Below are 21,681 nucleotides of genomic sequence, written 5' to 3'. Positions count from 1 at the left end.
AGGTCAAAAAATGCTGACCTTTTACCCTCGCACCCTTCTGCCGCTCCTTTACTCATTTAGCTTTGACGTCACCAAGGCATACACCTTACTTACACTCTCTCTCTCTCTCTCTCTCTCTCTCTTCCCCAGCACTCTTACGATTATTAGTTTACACCTTAAATTCACAACTTATACTATCCCGAATTTAAATATATGATAGACCAAGCGTATATCCCCCTTTTCTGATATTACACAAATATACAATTGAAATAGAAAGAAAAGAAGCTTTTTTCGTCCATAAGCCTGTACTAACCATAGCTTTATAATTTTTGGGAAAGATCGACTTGTTCTAAAAATATATTTTGGGTATATCGTTTACCACTTCGAGAAGGTTGAACCGGTTCGCGGATCGCGACATTCCGCTTATATTAAATGGAATAATTTTATTAGATAAAATAATAAAATACCACCGTCCTAAAAAATAATTCATTCTTCCAATTAATTCTTGCGAGTATCTAAAAATCGATCCTCTGTGAAACGTGTCACTGCCCTGGAAACTGACGTTTGATGAAACGAGTCGTTTGGCAAAAAAGAAACGATGCTGGAAGACGAGGGAAAATCGCGACTGCGAGAATCACGATTACTATTTCCACCAGGCGAAACTTTTCTTCAATTCTCCCAGCAATTATCTAAAGTTCCGTTGGTCGATGCTTTTCATTCTTATTCGCAGATATTTCCTAGGTTAAACTTTTCTCTGTACAATGATCGCCGGCGACCTCGTTTCGTTTATTGCTCGCATCGCAAATCGACGGGGCGGAGTTCGCGAAACTTTCATTTAAACCGTCGGCCTTTACCCCGAATACACCGCGATACGGAACGAACAATGTCCATTCTGTCTTCGAGGCGAACGATAATAAATTACCAGCTTCAGGCCGAAATCATCGTCCGTTCCGACCGAATGAATCGGTGAAATCAATTCCATTCCGCGGGCTCCGTTTCTCTACGACTCGATCGATCTATAAAGTTTATGCAGTAAGACATATCGCCTCGTTTTGATCGTAAAGCGCAATAGGAACTTCGTTTTAATACCAAGTCTCATTCTACGATATTTAAGTAGGATCCTTTATAGTTCATTTATTAGGTAGCAGGAGGTATTCCGCTCGCATAAGCTTCTCTTCGTTTTATGTAATTTTAACGAACGTTACGTGGCAAATATTATTTCACCGAGATACGCTTAATTACTTTTGAATTTTTTAGTTCCACTAGCTAGTTTTAAAAAGTTAAGAATCAATAATTTCCAAGAATCGCTGTTTCCATATCATAGAATATACCTTGTAGAAAGGGAAGTAAAGTCAGCGTAGACGAAATTCGTCTGTGGCAATCGTACGATCGAAAACAAGTCTCCTGATGAAAATCGAGGCTTCGAAACGAACATAATACACGAAATGACTACAAAAGCGACACACCGTAATGTATCGTATAATTGAAGACCATAAAGCAGACACGATAGATCACGTTATTTCGTTGTTCGTACAAGAGCAATTTTAAAATCCACTACTCTGTCAAGCAATAAACTATTAGTAAATTATCAAGTATTTCCATAATACACAAATTTATCGTCTATCGACCAAAGACTTATATTTTTCTATCGATCAGGTTGTTCCTCCTTTTAACTATGTTACATCAAAATATATATCCTTCCAGCTACCAAGTAACGAGTTTGACGAAATATCACGAGAACTAGAAAATCAGAAACATCGTACGTACCGTATTTTTCCCATGTAACCTTCGGTTGACACGGACAAATGAAGCACATTTCACGACGAGTAAGTCATCGGACACCATCTCCGTGTTTTTCACGCGACTCTAATTGCACGATCAACGCGAAAGAAGTGGAACATGACAGAGGATACGTAGCGGGAGGGGAAACCGAGATATCGGTGCGTCGCTCGGTATTTGCATACAATGCACCGCGATGCGTTGGCCAGACAATGCTGGATCGGCCCTTCTTTCTTTTTTTTTTTCTCTCTCGTTCGAACGAGAACAAGGCAGGTAGAGAGGACAGCGGCGTGTTCGTGGTGGCGTAACGTAAATCATATCTCTAAATAGATTCGAATCGGGTGGTGGAGTCGGGACTACCATAAACAGCAGAACGGATCCAATCTGACCTGGAATCGTATCCGAATCAGTCACGGGATCGCGTGTACCGAGCTGGCCAATTTTGCAACATAATTACTCCAGTCCCTCGACTGTATCGATTCTTTCCGAAGGCCATTTGATTTGTGATCGCTCCTGTTCCCCGTTTCACCTTAATCCGCGCAGCTATGATCGCGATTCCTCTTTGACTTTTACCGGAATATGAAGCACTCGAGCCTGTCGTCTTAAACTTCAAACTGGAATTTATTGCTCGAATTACAGAGATACCGTAATGGTAGCGTGCAAACACTATTCTTTGTTCAGAATGAAAACCATACTGTTGAGAATAAAGCTACTTTATTATTTTAATTCTTTGCGATCAGCGGTATTTTCCAACCTTCGTCCTACTACGGAGCGCGTTGATTTCAGTAGTCACTGCCGCCAGAACAGTACGATCGTGTAATGTTTCGCTATATCGGTATTTTACCAACAAAATGGAATAGTATAAATTATTTATATAGTATGTACTATGTTATATCGAAATTATTATTATTTATTTACAATGATCACGGTATATGTACAATGTACGATACAAGGGAGTTCGTTCGTTCAAGACACGCGAGCTGCCCAATATTTAATCGATATCGCGGATATCGTGACAGCGACCATACTCGAATCCACGCCATTCCACGCTACCTGACAATGAACCTTTAGACTTTGACCTTACCTTTGCACATGGTGCAACACCAAACTTTCCCCATCACGTATGGCACTCAAGATCCTCTCCTCGCCCCTTAACTCCAACAAACTCGACATATAAAACTGCGAGCATTCGACCACGAGACTGTTGGAATACAACGATATTAATCGCATACAGATGAGGTGACTGATCGAACGGATTCTTTCCTTCGTTGCCCAACGATATCCCCACTAGCGTGCTTTCGTGAGATGTATCGCGCCGGCTAGCACGTGCATGCTCTTTCGAGAATTCGGCGGAACAAGCGTAAGGATATGGATGGAACATTGGGCACGTCGAGAAGCTACTAGAAGGTTCCGTGGCACATGTGACGCCACACAGACATCTACACGGGTCACCCTCGTTACTGCATAGAGAGAGGGGTTCGAAACCTTTTCAAGGGCCATGGGTCGCTAAGTCAGTCAGTCTGAGAATAACTAGCCAACTGTCTACATTCCACAACACTTACTTATATTCGCTGTAATAATTGTTTAATAAATATCACATAATATTGTTTCAACAGAAACATTGTGACTTCCACAGATTATTAATCTTAATTCCGAGATTAAATTCTAACAGAGACTAGTCCTGTGTACAGTTTTGGCCGTGATTTGAACAACTATTTTAACTTCGCTACTTCATTGTAATATTATACTTAATCATTTTCGCGAATAAAAGCTTAGAAAATTATAAAAGCACAGTCAAATTGAGTTACAGCTCAGGTACTGCTTCCTTTAGCATTAATTTTACAGGACAATATCGTTGAGATATTCTGCCGCGATGCGTGTACACTTTAACGTTCCATACTGTGATCGTCAGAAACTCGCGACAATATAAATTATTATGTTCCTATGTACGAAAAGCGGCGGCGTCGAACCACGCTCGATATAGGAGCGCAAACGTTTAAAACAGTCTTCGGTTCGTTCGTATTAAAATTTTGCGACGCGAACACCCCGGACAATTACTTCGGCAATTTTCCCTGGATTACGACTGAATATCGTGGAACGATTTAATCAACCAAGAACGTCGAATCATCGATTTCCGTTGACGTTCGCGTAAATTCGATGTTTACGAGGATGGCGATAGAATCGCGGAATTTCCAGTCGGACTGGAACGTAGACGAACGGTAGGAAAAGCGATAGAAATAGAAAGTAAAAGGGACAGTCGGCGGGCGGCGGGTAATTTTTATTCGAACAAAAAGCTTAATCGACGCGTGCAGGATGGACCAATAAAATCGCAATCACGGCGCACCGTTCGTTCGCTGGGAACGCTTGGTAATCATTGCAATTGCGATTCGTTTGTTAAACGAATTTGGAAAGAGAATACGGGGGGACCAATTGTTCGCCGCTGCTCACGTTAAATACGCCAGCTAATTACCAATTAAGCGCTGTACACAAAGCTGCGTGGCGCGCGGCAGATGTTGCTGTTTCCAGGACCGATTCATTTACTCTGTATGCGCATAAATTACGGAAAAACGTAATTCGCGATGCCGCGACAGCGTGAGTCGTTTGGCCGATCGGCGATCCCGATCCTTTTGCCAGTCGATAAAAACCAGCCGAACCTCGAAACTAGTTGCGTATCCAAGGGATTTCGCTCGATCGCAAATGCTTACTCGATAATGCTCTTTTCATACTTATCTCGAGAATCGTTCGAATTTTCTGTGCCGCGTGCTCGGTGGTTCGTTATGCAAATCGCCGCGCTCGTGCAACGTTCGCGTAGAATTTCAATAAATCCGATAGCGAGAAACATCGAAATTTAAATGTTTTTTGAAATCAAATTTGAGATTCGTCGCAGCCGGCCGTTAAATCCTATGGTTTTACGATAATGACTGTGAATCGCGTCCGATATAATATTTAATTAATCTTTTGCGATTAATCCCCGATACTTTGCACCCGTTAGCAATACTAAAGATACGCGGGACGATTAAGTGAAATTTATAAGCATTTAAACGTGTATAATAATTAAAAATCTAAGACTACTTGCGCGAGTTCGTATCGATACGAGTTACCAATATTGAGAAATCTTTTTTCGATTCTTTCAGTACCAGAAGTAAAATCAAGACTCAAATTAAGAAACAATCGAGACTGTAATGTCTGGTATTTAATATCAGAAATTGACGCAATTAAAGAATCAAATATTTAATCCACCTTTAATCTCAGAAGTGCTTCAGAATCAAATGCTTAAGGCTGCGAGAACAATGAAATATTTAGTACATCTCATGGGTCTGGAAAATTTTAAGACCTCGGGATATCTCAGAGGCTACGAACGTCTTTGGAATCCAACTATCTTGGACGTCTAGTGGATTCTAGATGATCTCAAGAATTTGGCCAATGTCAGGAGGCCTGGAAGATTCCGAGGATCTTTGCGATCCTGATGACCCCAGATATCTCTGCGAACAGTACGATCTTGAGGTTTCAGGGTTTCTTGGGTTTCCACGCGGTTATCGGATTTTGAGCAGTCTAGATAGAACTGAAGTTATCTACATCGGATTACACGAGCCTGCAAGCATTTATATCGTACGCCACGTGTCGGAAATCTCCTACGTCGAACTACACAAATCTCGCAACTGTAGCAACAACTGCGTTACCTCGTATGATATCGAAAATAGCCGAAACATCTATCTAAACTTAAGATTATTATGTATCGTTAAGATAAACGTAAATATAAATAATTTAAATACAAGTAAAATAAATAGAAAAAGAACTAATATTCGTCGTTATGTATAGGTTAGACACGTGGTGGACGGTGAGACGTGTTGTTGCTTAAAGCAATAAGGAGACGAGTTAATTCGATTAACTATATTTACAGATATTATGAAACGTAGAATACAAAGTTAATCGCAAGCGTTGCTCGCTTGATGATACTCGTTATAAGATTGCGCGATACTGCGGTACTGATACTGATTGTTATGCTGATTCGTCAGACAGATTCGTTATACTTATCCGACTGACTAACTGACTCACTGATATTGACTCGCGCGACTGACTGTGTCTGGAGGACATGGTCGTCTATTTATACTGGTCGAGGGGGATATCGAAAGGTTTGAATTTGTCGCAAGTTGTAGGTTGCACGTAGCAGCGAAATTGCTTCGTCCAGAGTTTGTTTATTACATTATGTGCGTCGTGCAGTGTTAATCCTCTGTGGCAAAACAACTACGCGAGGCATCTTCGTATAGAAACGTTCTAAGACGCATATACTGCTATAGACAGATATACGTTTGCATAATTTTGTTTGAAGCCTGTTTATTTTCGCACGATAATCATAAATAGATAAGTCAACCGAGGTATATACTTATTAAAATATATAAGTTTGCTCCGCTACTTTTACTTGATCACGCAACCTACAATGTCCTAATATTTATACTTCCTTTGTCTTCGTAATAATTTCGTCGAGCCAAGTCGATCATGTTCCCAACCTATTCGATGTTAAAAATCTAATATAATTTTTATTAAGGACATATAATCATATAATAAATTAAAATAATATCTTCTATATCTACGTAAAATTATATTTTTACGATAGCCAGAAATATCTCGAAAATACCAACAGGCTGTATTCATAACGCATTTTCCCGCGAACTGCCATGAATTACCATTCATAGCTTTCTCCTCGCGCCAGCGAAACGCGATTTAAGGTCGAGAAGAATTTCTCGTTGGACTTAAAAGAGAACGTAGTCAGAGATGCGTTCGCAGTGGCGCCAAGTCTCGATGAAACCCGTTTACGGAACGTTTATGGGATTTCACCAGCATGCAGAGTGACAAATACTTACGAGTTAAAACGACAGCCTAAATCTTTTTCGGGAATTGAATTTCACAAAAGTGCGTGACCCATCCACTACGGCTGCAACCGGAACAATTTCAAGGAAAACAAGTTTCAAGATATTTTTACGAGTTTCTTCGACTGTGAAACTCTCAGAAATTCTTTCGTTACGATTTGATGCACAGCTAACGTTACTGAACTTTCTTTTTTTCATCGTATAAAATTTATTGGAACGAATAAATAATTTACCAAGAACAAAAAGAAAAATATAACGTTGTTGGTTCGACGATATTTCTAATATTTACCGTTTATTGTTTGTACGTAGGCGTAGGAAATAATTTACCAAGAACAAAAAGAAAAATGTAATGTTGTTGGTTCGATGATATTTCTAATATTTACCGTTTATTGTTTGTACGTAGGCGTAGGATCTAAATATGGTGATACATGGAACTAAATAAAATTTGGTTCCTTTGTTCGAATTATGACTTTAACGGCGCCTATTAAAATATTTTACGGATCGTACGGGTCATCGTTTTATTATTTCTGTCAGCGGGTAATAAAATTTCATGGACCTTATGGCAAATTACCTTAATGGCCGTAATTTCGATTATCCACGACAGAAACCATACCGCATAAAACCTTCTTTAACGTGAACGAAACCGTACGTGTCCCCCGATGGATCGCATAAAATATGCAAAAGGAAAACCGATGAAGGGACACTCGCAATTATGCTTCGATTAGGTTCAGTAGCTACACGCGTATGCATTTCATAAATGCAAAATTCCTCGATGCTCCACTTTCACGTCGTATGCAGGAAATTTGCAAATTTCTTTAATTAGAATTCCAAGCATCAAAACGACGGCGTATAAGTGCCAGAAACACGAATATTACAAATTCATGCGAGTAATCGCAGAGACGCGTCTCTGATTACTGCAAAAAGTGACGCATATGTTGCGTCGTCTTAATTATTTCGAATTTCACTACTGGACTCTCATAATCAATAATAACTCCTGATGTCATTTTTTACTTTATATTTTTGTATGTTTCGATAGACGAACTTAGAAAAATGAGCAAAATAAAATAATTAATTAAAATAAAGATAGGTGTTTCTATCGAAGAAAAAGGAATAATTTAAAGCTATTTTAGCTGTTAAGCTATAGTCTACTTTTAATCGATATCGAATCAATTTCAAACACGACGAACAAAACTTTGACCAAATTATATAAATATAACTTCATATATCGAAAATTATTTTAGAAGATCAAAGATAACCAGATCTCCTATAGAATATCAATCTTTTTTTACGCAACGATTCCGCAAAGCGACTGATAATGTTATTGGTCGTTTAACAAACAAAATAACGCGGCATTAAACAGTAAAAGTAATACGATTATTCCATGTCTGGCCAGGCCACAAAAGACATCGAACGCATCAGCAGGGATTTTCATTTCAATAGAAGGATTATGTGGTCGCATCGCTATGTAAATAAATAGCTCGATCCTCCGGAGGATCGTTCTTGTTGGTTTGTCCAACAAAATTGTATTTCGATTGGAAACATTTTCGACTCTCGTCTATGAAATATCAATTAAGTCAACCATTTTCATGAAACGAATCGACGATGGTTAACTGTATCTGGAACTGTTATATTTCAATCCCCATCTTTTTATTCCGAATTTATTATTACACCTAAAATATAAATATATATCTTTTATTATTTCATAAAATATTTAACACAAGGCGAGAAACTATGCATACAAATTTGCGATTATTTCTGATGTTAGAAAAATGTAATTAGATCGGAAACGATGGAAAGGACGTAGTAGGGTTAAAAAGAAACAACTTTGAATCTACTTTGTTACTTCTTCCTCTGATTACCTATAATATGGCTTTGGAACAAATTCTAGAAGATTATTTAGAGAGAAAATACTTCTTTCCGGATCGAAATGAGTTTGTTCTGCTTGACTGGAAAAAAAGTTGATATCGGAAAAGGAATTTCCTTGAGAAGTTTACACTTTGATCGATACCTTCTTTGAAGAAGAAAATATGTTGCTGTATTCTGTCTGGTTCTTTGAACCTGATGATATTTTAAGATGTTAAGATTTCTTTTCTTTAGCTAATACCTTGATAATTATTTTAGAAATAATAATATACAATAATAATATGTAAATAATAATAAATAACATTTAGATTATAATTTATACACCAATAAATAACGTTAGACTTTTGAGAATTTTGCTGATAAGAGGAAATTTAGAGGAAATTTAATTTAGCTTAGACCGATTATTTGGTCGATTAAAACCCAGCTAAGTTTCGATAATTACGATTAATATTTCATTGCCAATGATTCGACGCTGTTCCAGAGTTTCTCGTTCTTTCGCTTGTTCTTAGTATTAAACTTCAAAATCTGAAACGCAAAGACTTGCAACTATAACAACGATTGAAACGAAAAAGAAAAATTATGACTTCGTATAAAATTACATAATAACGTGATATAATAATTTTCCTAATTGTCCCTTGGTGACGAGCAAGCACAATAATAAAAACCCAATGCCAGGAAAAGAGAAATTTTTAAATAAGAAAACAGATGAAATTTCTACACATTCGGACACAAAATAATTTCTATCGTCCCTAAATAGTACGAGGATATGCAGGACACGCTGCTGCATAGTTCGCATTTATCGAATAAGCAAGGGATATGTAAGCAATAATTAGTCCGCAATTCCGTCATTTTCAAAAACCAAATCCACATTATTCTCTTCTTTCGCATCTCGAAAAATTTCCATCGAAACGATAGATTTCCACGTTCTGAATAAATGTTGACCCTTTTCTAATTTAACGTTCTACCCGGCACGGATCGAAGAGGATAATCTATCGCGGTGCCTAGCGTCGACCGGCTGTCATCCCGGCTCGATATTTTAAAAGTTGAAAAAGAGTGTCAAAAATAGACGATAGGAGAACAGAGGGAGTAAAAAGGGAGGGAAAAATAGAGACTCGCTTTGAGGGCGACGGGCTGGTTTTTCCGCTTACGTGGGCGCGCTTAATTTGCCCTTTTTACTATCCGACCGTCTTGTCCGCGGTAAAAGCCGCCATGGGAATCGGGAGTGAACTTTTCAATCTCGTGGCGGATTCTTGGCTTCCAATCTGCTCCCAATATCACCGGGTATTCGTCGAGCTTTTGAGTTCCGCCGAGTGAATTCCAAAGCTCCCTCTTCACCCCTTGATTTCGATGCGTCGAGTTTATCGAGCGGATAGAGAATCTCGTTCGTGCCACGTCCCATATGTGCCTCTCCTCCCTCTCTCCCTCTTTCTCCACATACGCATTCATGTATTAGTACATACTCGTTCATAAGTATGTGAAAGCTTTGACTGATTTGATATCAACGATACACGAAACTTGCTAATATATGTAAATTAAATGGCAAGCTAACGATCTAAAGCGATATTTCTCGTAGAGCGTTAACGTTACGTATGTACGTATGTGTCATATGAAACGTGAATTATTCGTCGAAATGGTAGCTGATTATTTAAATGGTTTCTTAATTCTCGCAAATATCAATTTTTCCCCTGCACATACCGAGTTTTAGAGATAAATTTCAACCTGCCATAACGTTCTACGATGGCGCTGCTAAAAGATAAAAGAGCGCTCGTCGGTCTTCCTTTTCCCAATTTTCTAACTAAATGATACTCCTTCGGAGAAAAACGAGTGTACACGCATATACTTTTGAACCGTAATGTACATCCGAATGTAACGTACGCTGTATCGAGGTCTTATCGCGGACTATCGACACACGAAAATTTCATAGCGAAACTCTGTTCGTCGGCCATTCGATCATACGACGGTTGTAAATTCATTTATATACCTTGGTCGAGCAGTCGAGAAAGGATAACTTTGTGGCGATGCATTGTGATTGGCAAGCATGAACGTACGTGCTATAGAGCCGCGGTGATTTTCACGAGCTTTTTTCAGAACGTTCGGTTCCAACGGATTTATAGTTATGCCATACACGACGTGGATATGGTGGTATCTTCCCTTTTTGACCTTTTTTCGGCTGGTTTTAATAGCGCAAGGGAATATGTTTCAGAAAAAGAAATATGATATCGGAGCTATTTCTACAGATTTTTTCATCGCTATGATGAGCGTTAATGGTATTTTGTATGCTTGTAGTTGTTACGTTGGAGAGAATTTTTTATCTTTAATTGGTATCGTTGGATCGTAGGTAACTAAACTAATTTGGCTTTAGCTGCTCAACATTGCAGTATTTTTAATTTCAATTTATTTTAATTTCAAAATATTCGATTCTACTTTGTATTTTATATTTTACACGATACAAATTATCGATCTCTTCTATCCCGTATAATATAGATCGGAAATTAAGATTAATCATCGACGTAAATTATTATGGTTCGCCATGATACCATCATCCTTTCTTGTCGAATAATATTAGCAAGGTACGACTTTAGAATATTCTAGAAAATATATTGGAATTTTCGAAATATTCGTGTTGTGAAATGCACAGGTAAATAGATACCTCAAACAAATCCCTTTTGTCTCTTGGCTAATACTGTTGCAAAATTCCAATCTTTTCTAAGATACTTGCATCTCGCGGTTCGTTAAAAGACACTTTCCCTTTCCTTAAAAAACAATTCCCTTTTATCTCGTGGCTAATACTTTTGCAAAATTTCTATCTTTTCTAAGATACTTGCATCTCGCGGTTCGTTAAAGAACACTTTCCCTTTCCCTAAAAAACTAAAAAATTTTCAATTCCCTTTTATCTCATGGCCAATACTTTTGCAAAATTTCAACCATTTCTAAGATACTTGCACCTCGCGGTTCGTTAAAAAACACATCAGTTACATATGAACGATGAATAATTGGCAGGACGAGATATAACTTTCGAAAGTCTTGCGGTACCAAATAAAAATTTTAATTAGGAAACTTTATCAATATCCAGATGAACGTGGTAGGGACAAACTGATTCGCGAGAAGCGATTGCACGAGGAACGAAAGATTGAGAACGACGCTGACTAACGAGATTAAGAATTGAATTCGCCGATCCCGATCTAACCTAATTTTGCGCAACGACTCGACCGTAAGAAGCTTCCCTCGACGAGAGCACACGAGAGACGACACACAGGGAATGTTGTAATTCTTATTGGCGGAAAGACACGTGGTTCTAATTAACTTCGTGTCGTCGCCAGGGATTTAATCCCGTGGAGAATCGTTTCACCGACCTAGCGGTAGAAAACGGCAAGACTCTGCATCTTTCGTAATGTCGTGGAGCCGCCCATGACCAGAATTGAAGCGCTTCGAAACGAATTATTCCTCGGAAATACGAATTCTTCCTTCTGTTATATATACAGTGACTATAAAAAAAATGTTGAAAATGACAACGTGAGTTCGCGCTCGCCATCCATATGCAGATGCGCTAGTTACAATAAATAGTAACTAGAAGGTAGTTTTAGATACAATCGATAGATTTAACCGATAGGTTTAAGATATTCTTTTGCTTTTATCCCCAGTCCATGTAAGAAAGTGCGATAAAGATTTTTCGGCTCAGAACGGCGCGATGGATTTATCCAAAGAATATGCGATCCCACCTCTGAATACAGAAATAACGACAAAAGATATTTCTATACTGTCGTACTTATTACGACATTTATATCTTAATTAACCGTTCGAGTCCCAAGCAACGCGATCGCGCCGTTTAGATTTTGCGTGGAAAAGTCTCGGTACGTTTGAACGCTACGAACGACTGACGGTATTTTGTATTTCATTGTTGTCTTCTGAATAATTTTTATCCAACGAAACTTGAAATATTTATAAACTAATGGTACGCATATATAATAATACAGGTGCATTTCATAAATTAACAAATATAACGAGCGCTATTGCGTCGCTTGTTTCTCTTCGCAATCGATTAAGACAAGCGCTATCTCGCTGTTCGGGATTTTTCGACCCTGTTTTTTCAATGACCCCTGGGAATTAAACGATTAATTAGATGCAAGTATATCGCATATCGATATCAAACGATGTATCATTTAGCAGTACTCTCGTACAACTAGAAAAATCGAATACTATGAGAATAAAATATAGAAATCGATAAAAAAGAAGTAGGTTTGTTAATAGAAAGGATGGGTCCAATACTTTTCATAGACACTGTACATGGATTTTGTCTCCGAGTTTGCTTTAAACCGTACTGCTTCGTAATCTACACTGCGTAATTCTTTTATTTCTATCGTGCAGGTAACCGTTAAAAAAATTTGTTATGACACGATCACTAGCAGCCGATTTTAACACGTCCATTGGTCATTGCATATTTATTACGTTCGATGTTATATGACGATGAATAACATTTATATAAATTTATTTATAGTATAAAAACATAAACATATGCTTCACGTGTACACCATTATCATGAAAGTCTTCTAAAGGTTTTGTCACTTTCAATTTGCATTTTGTATGTACATATCGTGGAGTGTTAAACGTCTCGATAATCTTGTTCATGAATTATTTACTGTTTTATTTCATTTTCTGCACCTTTTGTATCGTGTTTTATCACTTATCGCCCTGACAGCTTTTTGGACAGACAATTTGAGGACGTAAATGCGAACGTAGGCGATTTCCAACGTGTTAATTAAACGAAGTAATGAATGATATCACTCACTGATGTTCTTTTCCCTGTACTGTTGCAATGCGTCGCTGGTGAGGCAGGCGAGGACCAACCACACGACGAAGCCACACCTTCTCATTTCGACCTGCAAGGTAACGCATGAATTAATTATAATGTGTTTGAGAACATTCAGAAACCGCAACAGTTCTCCAGCCCATGCGATTGTCTCACTGTTCACGCGATAAAATACGTGTACGCTCGGCGAACTTTCTGAATGGCAAATACTTGTTAAAATTTTATCAGTTTGAATTATTAAAAGTAACGCGGTGAATTGTAAGCCGAACATACGACTAATAAATAATTTGAACCGAGTAATTTATTTCCTACCGAAAAGTATACTATTCGTAAAATTTTACGATCGTTTTATAGTAATTTCTATAGCTGACCTGCTTCTACTTCCAACGCGCGAAGAACAAATTTTATTACTGTAAATTCATACAGAGTGGAACGAGTGCGAAAAGTCTGGTTTAACACTCAGCTTTCTCTTATCCCACACACGCCGCTCATACATTCGACGTTCTTCACGAGATTCGTACCACTGAAGCGTCGGTTTCCACGTAATTTACGGATTAAATTTAACTACATATTACCCGACTCAATCTCCGACCAAAAACTTTCAAAATCACAGAATTGGAAGATAGTAAGAGTAACACAGCTTCGATTTTAGTCCTTGGAAACGTAAATGCGATCTGATTCGCGAAGAAATAAATAATTGCTAAATAAAAAAAATTACAACGTGTAACAGTTTGTCGATGGAGTATCGAACGAGTCGATATTTTCTAGTTAACGTAATAGATTAAAATCTTCCCAAACAAGATAAAGCTACGTGGCATCAAACGGCACAGCCAGGTTTCCCGATCACCCACGATCAATCTCTCGCAATCTGCCATAGTCTATTTCGTCATAACGTCGGTCGTGAACCTCTTTCGACAATGGAACAATAGCGAGGCACACGCGCGGCTGCCACTATCTACACCTCGACGATGTCGTGAAACTGGTAAACTCCCGACTGCGAGAACAAAAGGGTCCTACAATTTGACTTTGGACGATCAGATCGCCACGAACAGATGTTAGTATTAACAGGCTGTATACGAAATGGACGGAGATCATCGACGGCGCTGCCGTGCGGTAATCGATCGCCGTAATGCTTTCATGTCACTGACAACTGTCGTGCGGTTCGAAGGGGTCCCAGTGGCAGTCTAGCCTGTCACGAATCAAAAGCGAGCCGGTACGATGAGATCCTGTCTGCCAATTGTCGGCGTCGATTGCCCGCTCATTAACGCATAGTCTGCACCCTGTCATACCTATCTGCGTCTGCTAGTCGATATCTCGTTAATAGTCAACATTGTACGTGAGTACGAGTCGTAAAACGTCAGAGTGCCATCTCTGCAACCAAGTTCGATCGTTTAAACTAATTAACGAGATTCTCAGCGGACAATTACGTAGCTGGATTCATAAACCACGAGAACCTAGAGACTCTAGAGTCTAGACCCTTGTCAAACGGAATGGCAGAAACGTTTACATGCGTCGGATTACAATGCTCCGTTTGTCGGAGATTCGAAAGTTTACATCGTTCGGAGAACTTTTGGACAGCTCCGAGTTTCCAGGGTTTAGGCTTTCCGTGATGCTTTATTCTAATTTACTATCGAGAGGTTTTAGAAAGCGAAGAGTTCTTTTTCATCCTCTGTTCTGTTTGTGTCTCGACCATTCGCGAGAAAGCATGCGACGCCACGAAATGATCGATCCCCTGATTTCCGTTACGATAATAGGGCTGGTTCAATTGAAGTTACATTGAATTAACAGGTATAAATTAATGTTTATTCCAACAATTTTGTAAAGTTAAGTACAAGTTAACAAGGTTATATGTTATGTACAAGTAATAAGGTATGTACAAGTTAAGTAGGTGATTGATTTAAGGATAGAAACCCGATAATGACATGTCGACTATTCTAACGATAAAGAATAAGTAACTTAAAGTGACGATGCTGTGTCGGAGGAAAGCTAGCGATGGGTGTGTGTAACGCAAGGGACCATCGGATTCGTTGATGATAATTTTGGTTAGAAAAGTGAGGGCAGTAGACATTGCTTCTGATTGGATAAAAGAAGGTTGGTGGACTAGGAAGGGTCTTAGCCGCCCTCGATAGAAAGTTGCTAGTGGGAAGTGTCATACGCGAGAAAAACTAACTTTCCCGTGTCTTCCCGTAGTAAACAATAAGCTTTAGAAACGATTCGGTAAAGAGATGTTTGTTCGGTCTGAAGGATCCGGTTCATGAACATCTGGTTCCCATCTTGCCCGCGATGTGTGGTCTGGTCTAGGTAGAGTGTCGCCCGACGTAACAGTTTGATTTACATTAACGTTCAAAAGCATACGTATCGTATCATTTATTTTTCACAGGTATTTTAAGACTGAAATTGAACCGTGATCGTAATTGTACTTATCCATTAAGGTCTAAATTATAACATACAAGCAAGGTAGATTCATTAACCAATTACCAATTATGGTAAATAAGATAAATATTTGCCATTAAAACAGTCTTTCTTTATCGTTGAACAAAATTAGCTAAGCTAGAAATAATAAAGAAATGTCAGAAAATCACTGTGTAGTTAACCAAAATCACCTGCAACTTTAACCCAATCCACATCGTACGCTACCCAAGCAAATCTGCATAAAGGTGGAACTCCACCGATTACACAACACCGATAACAGTTTAGCACGCTGTTCAGGCCAAAATCGTTCGCTGAACGGCAACGTTTCGCGAAATCGCGGAAGCGGACCAACGCTTGCCAGAATCTCGTTAATTTCGCGGATAAAGAGCCGTCGTCGCGCGGATGGAAGTTTCTACTTTGCGCCGCCGATCGTATTCATGGGAAAAGGTCTTGGGGCGCAAAGGTCTCGAACGTTGTATACGTAGAACTCGGCCTGGCGCCGAACAAAACATTTTCTACCATCCTGATCGCGTTTCGAAATCCTCAAAGAAATATATCCGTGTATAGGTATATAGATATTTCATAGGATCACGTATCGTTCTCCTTACAATTACAGATATTCCGTAATATCTCGCTTATCCCCTCATCGACGATGCTGTTACGTTGTTAAATGCAACTTTTACGTTGTTTTATTATCTCAAGCTTCGTCAATCGCTAGGGTTATTAGTGACTACCTTTTGTGTTACAACGACGCTGTGTCAAAACATGTTCTCGTGTATAGAGCTTCTAATATTCTAAGTTTCGCATATTCTCATTTTTGCTAGAAATTCTAGTGCTCCGAGACTGTTGACAAAGTGTTGTTTTCCATACACATATACGTGTACAAGAGATTAATTCCAGGTACTCTAAAGTACAAGGAGCTCTGTTATCGGTAGACTTGTACATGTTTATGAAAAATGTGGAGATGAAAAAATACGTAAGAAAGCACGTAATATAGAAAAATATACGAAGCGTGCAAAGTACAGTATTTGCTGTAACACTATTTAATACGTGAAACAATTTTTTACCTACATATAAGCTCCATTCTCTTAATCATCTCCATGAGAATATGAACTTGCATAAATAATCGTTTGATTATCAACATCGAAACGCTGTTACTTCAACGTCTCAGTACGTGTACGATGAGTTTGCGAACAGCTAAACGCAAAGTACCCACGATTTTAAGTAGATTCCGAATCGGTAATAATACGCTGACATAAGCACGATACAACTAGGAATAAATCGAGTCGCAGAGATGCTGGCCAAGAATCGACCAGGACTCGAACGGCGGGCACTTTGGTCGCGAATCCGAGCTCGAGACAGCCGAGCCAACAGCGCGTCTTTCCATCGTCCTACGATTGAGTCGTGCGACCGCTAAATTCTCCGTTCGTGATCATCTGCGATATTTACGTGCGCGGTTCCTTTGAGAATCGTCGAGTACAAACTGTCGTCCTTATCCGGTAGCTGCCCGATCGCCAGCTATTTGTATAAATATTTGCGACAGCCCGGTCGACCATTTGCATGTAAACGTTGAACAAAAAGCATCTTTTTCTCTTTGCGTATCTACCGGTGTATCGTATACGTGTTTAAGAATTTGTTCAGACGTGGTAAGAATTGTTTCTGCTTGAATGGCGCATGGGGTGTAGGATTCGGTGAGAATGGATGCTTACGAGACCTCGTGGCATAATTTTCTCGATATATTATGCGGGTGCTGTGGATTTCTCGGAATGGATTTCAGATGTTTCAAAAATTTGTACGTAGATATATGGCTTAGGAGGGTGCGTCATTTAATTTTAAAATACGTTATCGTACACAAAGATTTATTAAACGCGTGTATTATTCGATTCTAGCATATTTCGTATATCATTCTGAGTTATTTCTTCTTACTTGGCATTTACCATATTTGCTGTAAGAATTGCACGGTTAATTTATAGAACATCCTATATATCATCGTCTTGATAAGGACAGGAATTTTTCCCATGTAATATATACGTGGAAATTTATTGAAAAGTCAATCAAAATTTACGTGACTCGATACTTTACGTTATAAAGCAAAACACATCGGTTCAATTTACGCCAAGCATTCGACACGTCCAATTTCTACCAAACATTACGTTTCATTCGATCACTGTAAATGTCTTGATATTTACGACCGTCAATGCGCGAAGATACGAGACGTTAGTTAAAATCACTGAAACTCCTGACACAAAGAGTTCTAACAGAAACGAAGATCTCCCTATAGTTGTACCAAATCAACCCGTCTCAAGTATCCAAGCCACTCTATACCTTGGAGAACGAAACCATCTAAAGAAGAGACCGAATGAAACCCATAAAATAGCAGAGATAAAAAGGGATGGACAATGTCGTGCTCCATATCCGTCACGGTTCGTTCGCGCTTATTTCGCGAACGAACGAGCCAGGGCTTTGATCCTGTCCAAAGAATGGACGACTCCGTCAGCAGTAGCCTATATTTCTCCATGGGGCTTATCCCTTTCCTTCTACCAGGCTATTCCCGGCAAATCCTCCAACGAGTAGCGTGGAAGTTTCTATTTTTCCCAAAGGGAAAACATCGCCGGTGGAAGCTACCTAGAGTTCTCACCGAGAGTAGGAGAGGATGCAGCGTGTGCTTGGCGCGAACACACGTAAAGCCTCGTGGACCAAACGTGGTTCTGTGTCTCGAGACGGCGACGAGCTGCACGCTGGAACCGGAACAGCGCCTTCGAGCATCCTTTCGTACGGTTCATCGATCGCTGAAGCGAGGCTGGCTAGGCGTGAGCCCACGCTACTTGCACGTATCTCGTTTCACGGTTAGCCGGATCTAAAATATTCCCTAGCCCTTTTCATCGGGGACGGCCTCGCCGAGTCCTCCATGGAGGACCTTGATCCGCCCGCGTGAATAAACCGGCGGCGTACCCGCGCCGTGAAGGCAAACAGGATGCATTTCGATTTCGGGGTCGATCGATACGCGGATATAGCTGTAGCCGCTCTTTCCATCGGTAGTTCCGACTAACGTTGCATTATGAACCTTGCCCCGACGAAAGAGCGCTTAAACAGCAGGCTTGAAAGGATCCTGCAATAGGGAAAATTGATTCCGAGATAGCGGGCCCTATATGCCGTGTACTGAGCGTAACGAACGAAGAAAGAGGAATCGTCCGCTGCGTGCTATATAGTAACAACGATTTTATCGCAGTCGGGAGTAAAATATGGATAATTAAGTAGGAAGTTAACAGGAGAGAAACGATTGTATGGAAGAGATGGAACGAGGGATAGGAAAAGAAATTGAGGCGATCCATTGGTCGTAAAACGTGAGATATGACACACAAAGGATCTTCTTTTCTATGAATTAAATATAAGTAAAAATAAGACATGTTATAGATAACAAGATCTTAAACGATACGTTTTTATCTATAATCGTTACGTTTTCTGTGCAATTAAGAATAGTAACTCTGAATTATCTCAACATTCCAGACGCTGGATAGTCAAACTAGAACTATGTAATTCTCTGTTGATACTCCCACCTATCCTAGACGACGATACAGGCTAGCTTAACCTACAACCTGGATAATTCAGCCAAGACCTCCCAAGTATTTAGCGAGTCCGTTATATCCTTACACCCTGTTGAACGATCTCTTCAGAAAATTCATCCTCCGCCCCCCCGAATTGTCCGCATCTTGCTATACTCGTTCGTCTTCCCAATCCGAGGATTCCTCCTCCCTAAATTAAACGAGTCCAAAAATTTTTCGAAAAAAAGAGAAACGATTATTCCGGATCCCGGTCACATCCTTCAACGCACACGGTTACCCCCGTTAAGCCAGAAATCTTGAGATTATCGAAGCGAGAACGGTCGGTGGTTTTTGCAGGCGCTAGATGTACGTTCATTTCTCAAATGTCGTCGCGAGAAAGACGCAGACGTTGACCAGGGAAGAAAGACGAAGGCCGAAAAACATCCAGGGAGCATCGCAGGGGCTTCCCCGCGCTCGCGTTGAACCCGGAGGAAAAATGAGCAGGAGCCTTGGCGAGAATAGAAGGATTTGCGAGGGAATTTCTGACGGCGTTCTGGCCACATCCGACCGAGTGATAATTAGGGCTGTTCGTCACGGAACTGGCAAGGCAAGAAGGGCCAGGGCAAGGTTCCCGCAAGAAAAGCCGCTGATCGAACAAACTTCCTCGCTAAGTAGCTCTCCAGAGATTAAACCGGCGCGGCGGCTCTATTCACCAGCCAGAAATTCACTTCCCGTCCCGGCGGCAAACTTTCTCAACTCTGTTAATGATATTTGTATAAAAGCGATCGCTGTTGATCTCGGGATCGTTCCACCGGCGATATCGAATTTACGAATTCTATTCAAAAGGGGCTGAGGTTTTTGTGGTAGCGGTTCGTATAAATTGTTTCGCGTAACACGTTGGCCGCGGCCCCGATTTCGATTTTCTACCATGCTGTGTGCTATAACAAAACATTTTCATACAGTGTCGCGTACTATGTATATTTGTATCCCGACGCTTTACATACGCGTGTGTTTTATATATGAATCGGTATGCGATACTTTTTCATAATTTTGGGAATTGTAGTTCGCGTGTGGTGTTTAAATCGGTACCGTACAGAGTCTAAAAATACGTGTCGAATCGAGTGCGCGTGGAACACAATGAACGATTCTACGAAGATTCTATGTTAATGATAAATATCGTATTTTGTAATTCTATTTCGTTTTTCGAATTTTGTATTCTTCTCTTTATCGTTTAACAATGTTTCTCCTTACTTTTTTTTATCGATCTAAATCAATAATATTTGCCTTCTTATCTCGATAGAGAAATGCGATTGAAATTACCATTTGAAAGTGGCTAATTAATTGAAACTCAAATTAAAAGTGAAATCACAGCTAATGAACGTTGTAGAACTCTGTAGAATGCTCGCGACTGATATTATGTTACTACAATAGAAGCTTTACTCGAGACTGTCACAGAAGGAATATAATGCTTGCATGTTATGCTAGTTGTCGATATGATTAAGCAGCGAGGTATTGTCCTCGTGTATTGTCCCCCTTAACCAACACTCGGAATTACGTTTAACTTGCTCCACGCTAATGAAATTACATTAGAAAGTTTCGGTCTTTGATGGTTGCATATCCATGAACTTTGCTAATTGTGTTATATTAGCATACAAGTATTCCAGTCACGTTAGTCTCGCGTCGCGATAAACAGTTTCCAAAACGTTTCAAACCGATTTCGGCCACATTAGAAAAGACTTTATTTTAATCTCGTGATCCTATCTAATTTGATATTCATCGCTTGACCAATTAAGCTATCAGCTTCATCTAAAAAAAATACAATCGTTAAGAAGTGAATGAAATTATCGAACCACTGAGCAAACAATTTACCATAATAAAATATGATTCTACGAACCAGACTACCTGTACAAAGTTAACATTTACGCAATTACGTACGACTTAAACATCGTTGCTGCGTACGTAGGATCTTAATCGACAAATCCAGCCAGTACCCGATATATTAATTTGCATAACAATTTCGAAAGATGGGCGAAGCTGCGAAAGAACTCGACGTTCTCGTAGCCGCGATTCCGTAGTCGCAACGAAATAGAACTCAGGGGAAATTACTTGGCTGGCGTTGGAAACCTCGTGGTCGAATGAAAATCTAAGAATTTCGCGATCAAGCTTCCGAAAGGCTCTCGTCTGCAGCGAGGTCTCGCGTCCCTACCACCATCGCATAGTGTCGTCTCGTTTCGGGGCCGAACGATGAACTGAATAATGAAAGCAATCCGGCGAGCTCCGACCTGAAATTGCCTCTGAAATTTCTGACACAGGTCTCCTCGACGATTTATTCTCTCGCTTACGCTCCTTTATAACCGTAATTCTCTTCGACAAGTCGAGGAGAGCAACCGGTCGTTAAGAGAGATCGAAGCGTGGCTTCGAACCAAACGGA

The 21,681-nt window shown here is 39.8% G+C and overlaps 1 protein-coding gene across 7 annotated transcripts in view; it reads right to left on the bottom strand.

The window, feature by feature from the left end:
• LOC138181441 (uncharacterized) overlaps positions 1 to 21,681 on the bottom strand; it is a 208,517-nt gene that overhangs the window by 102,597 nt on the left and 84,239 nt on the right. For all 7 annotated transcript variants that reach the window (XM_069116228.1, XM_069116264.1, XM_069116235.1 and 4 more), the window contains one exon: positions 13,276 to 13,366. In XM_069116228.1, coding sequence (XP_068972329.1) covers positions 13,276 to 13,366 — 91 coding nt within the window. The remainder of the gene's footprint in view (positions 1 to 13,275; positions 13,367 to 21,681) is intronic.

The sequence above is a fragment of the Bombus flavifrons genome, chromosome 1 (genome assembly GCF_040668555.2).
Source record: "Bombus flavifrons isolate JBK064 chromosome 1, iyBomFlav1_principal, whole genome shotgun sequence".
Lineage (NCBI taxonomy): Eukaryota > Metazoa > Arthropoda > Insecta > Hymenoptera > Apidae > Bombus > Bombus flavifrons.
Note: the sequence above shows the minus strand (reverse complement) of the source record. Positions and strands in the feature narration are given on the sequence as shown.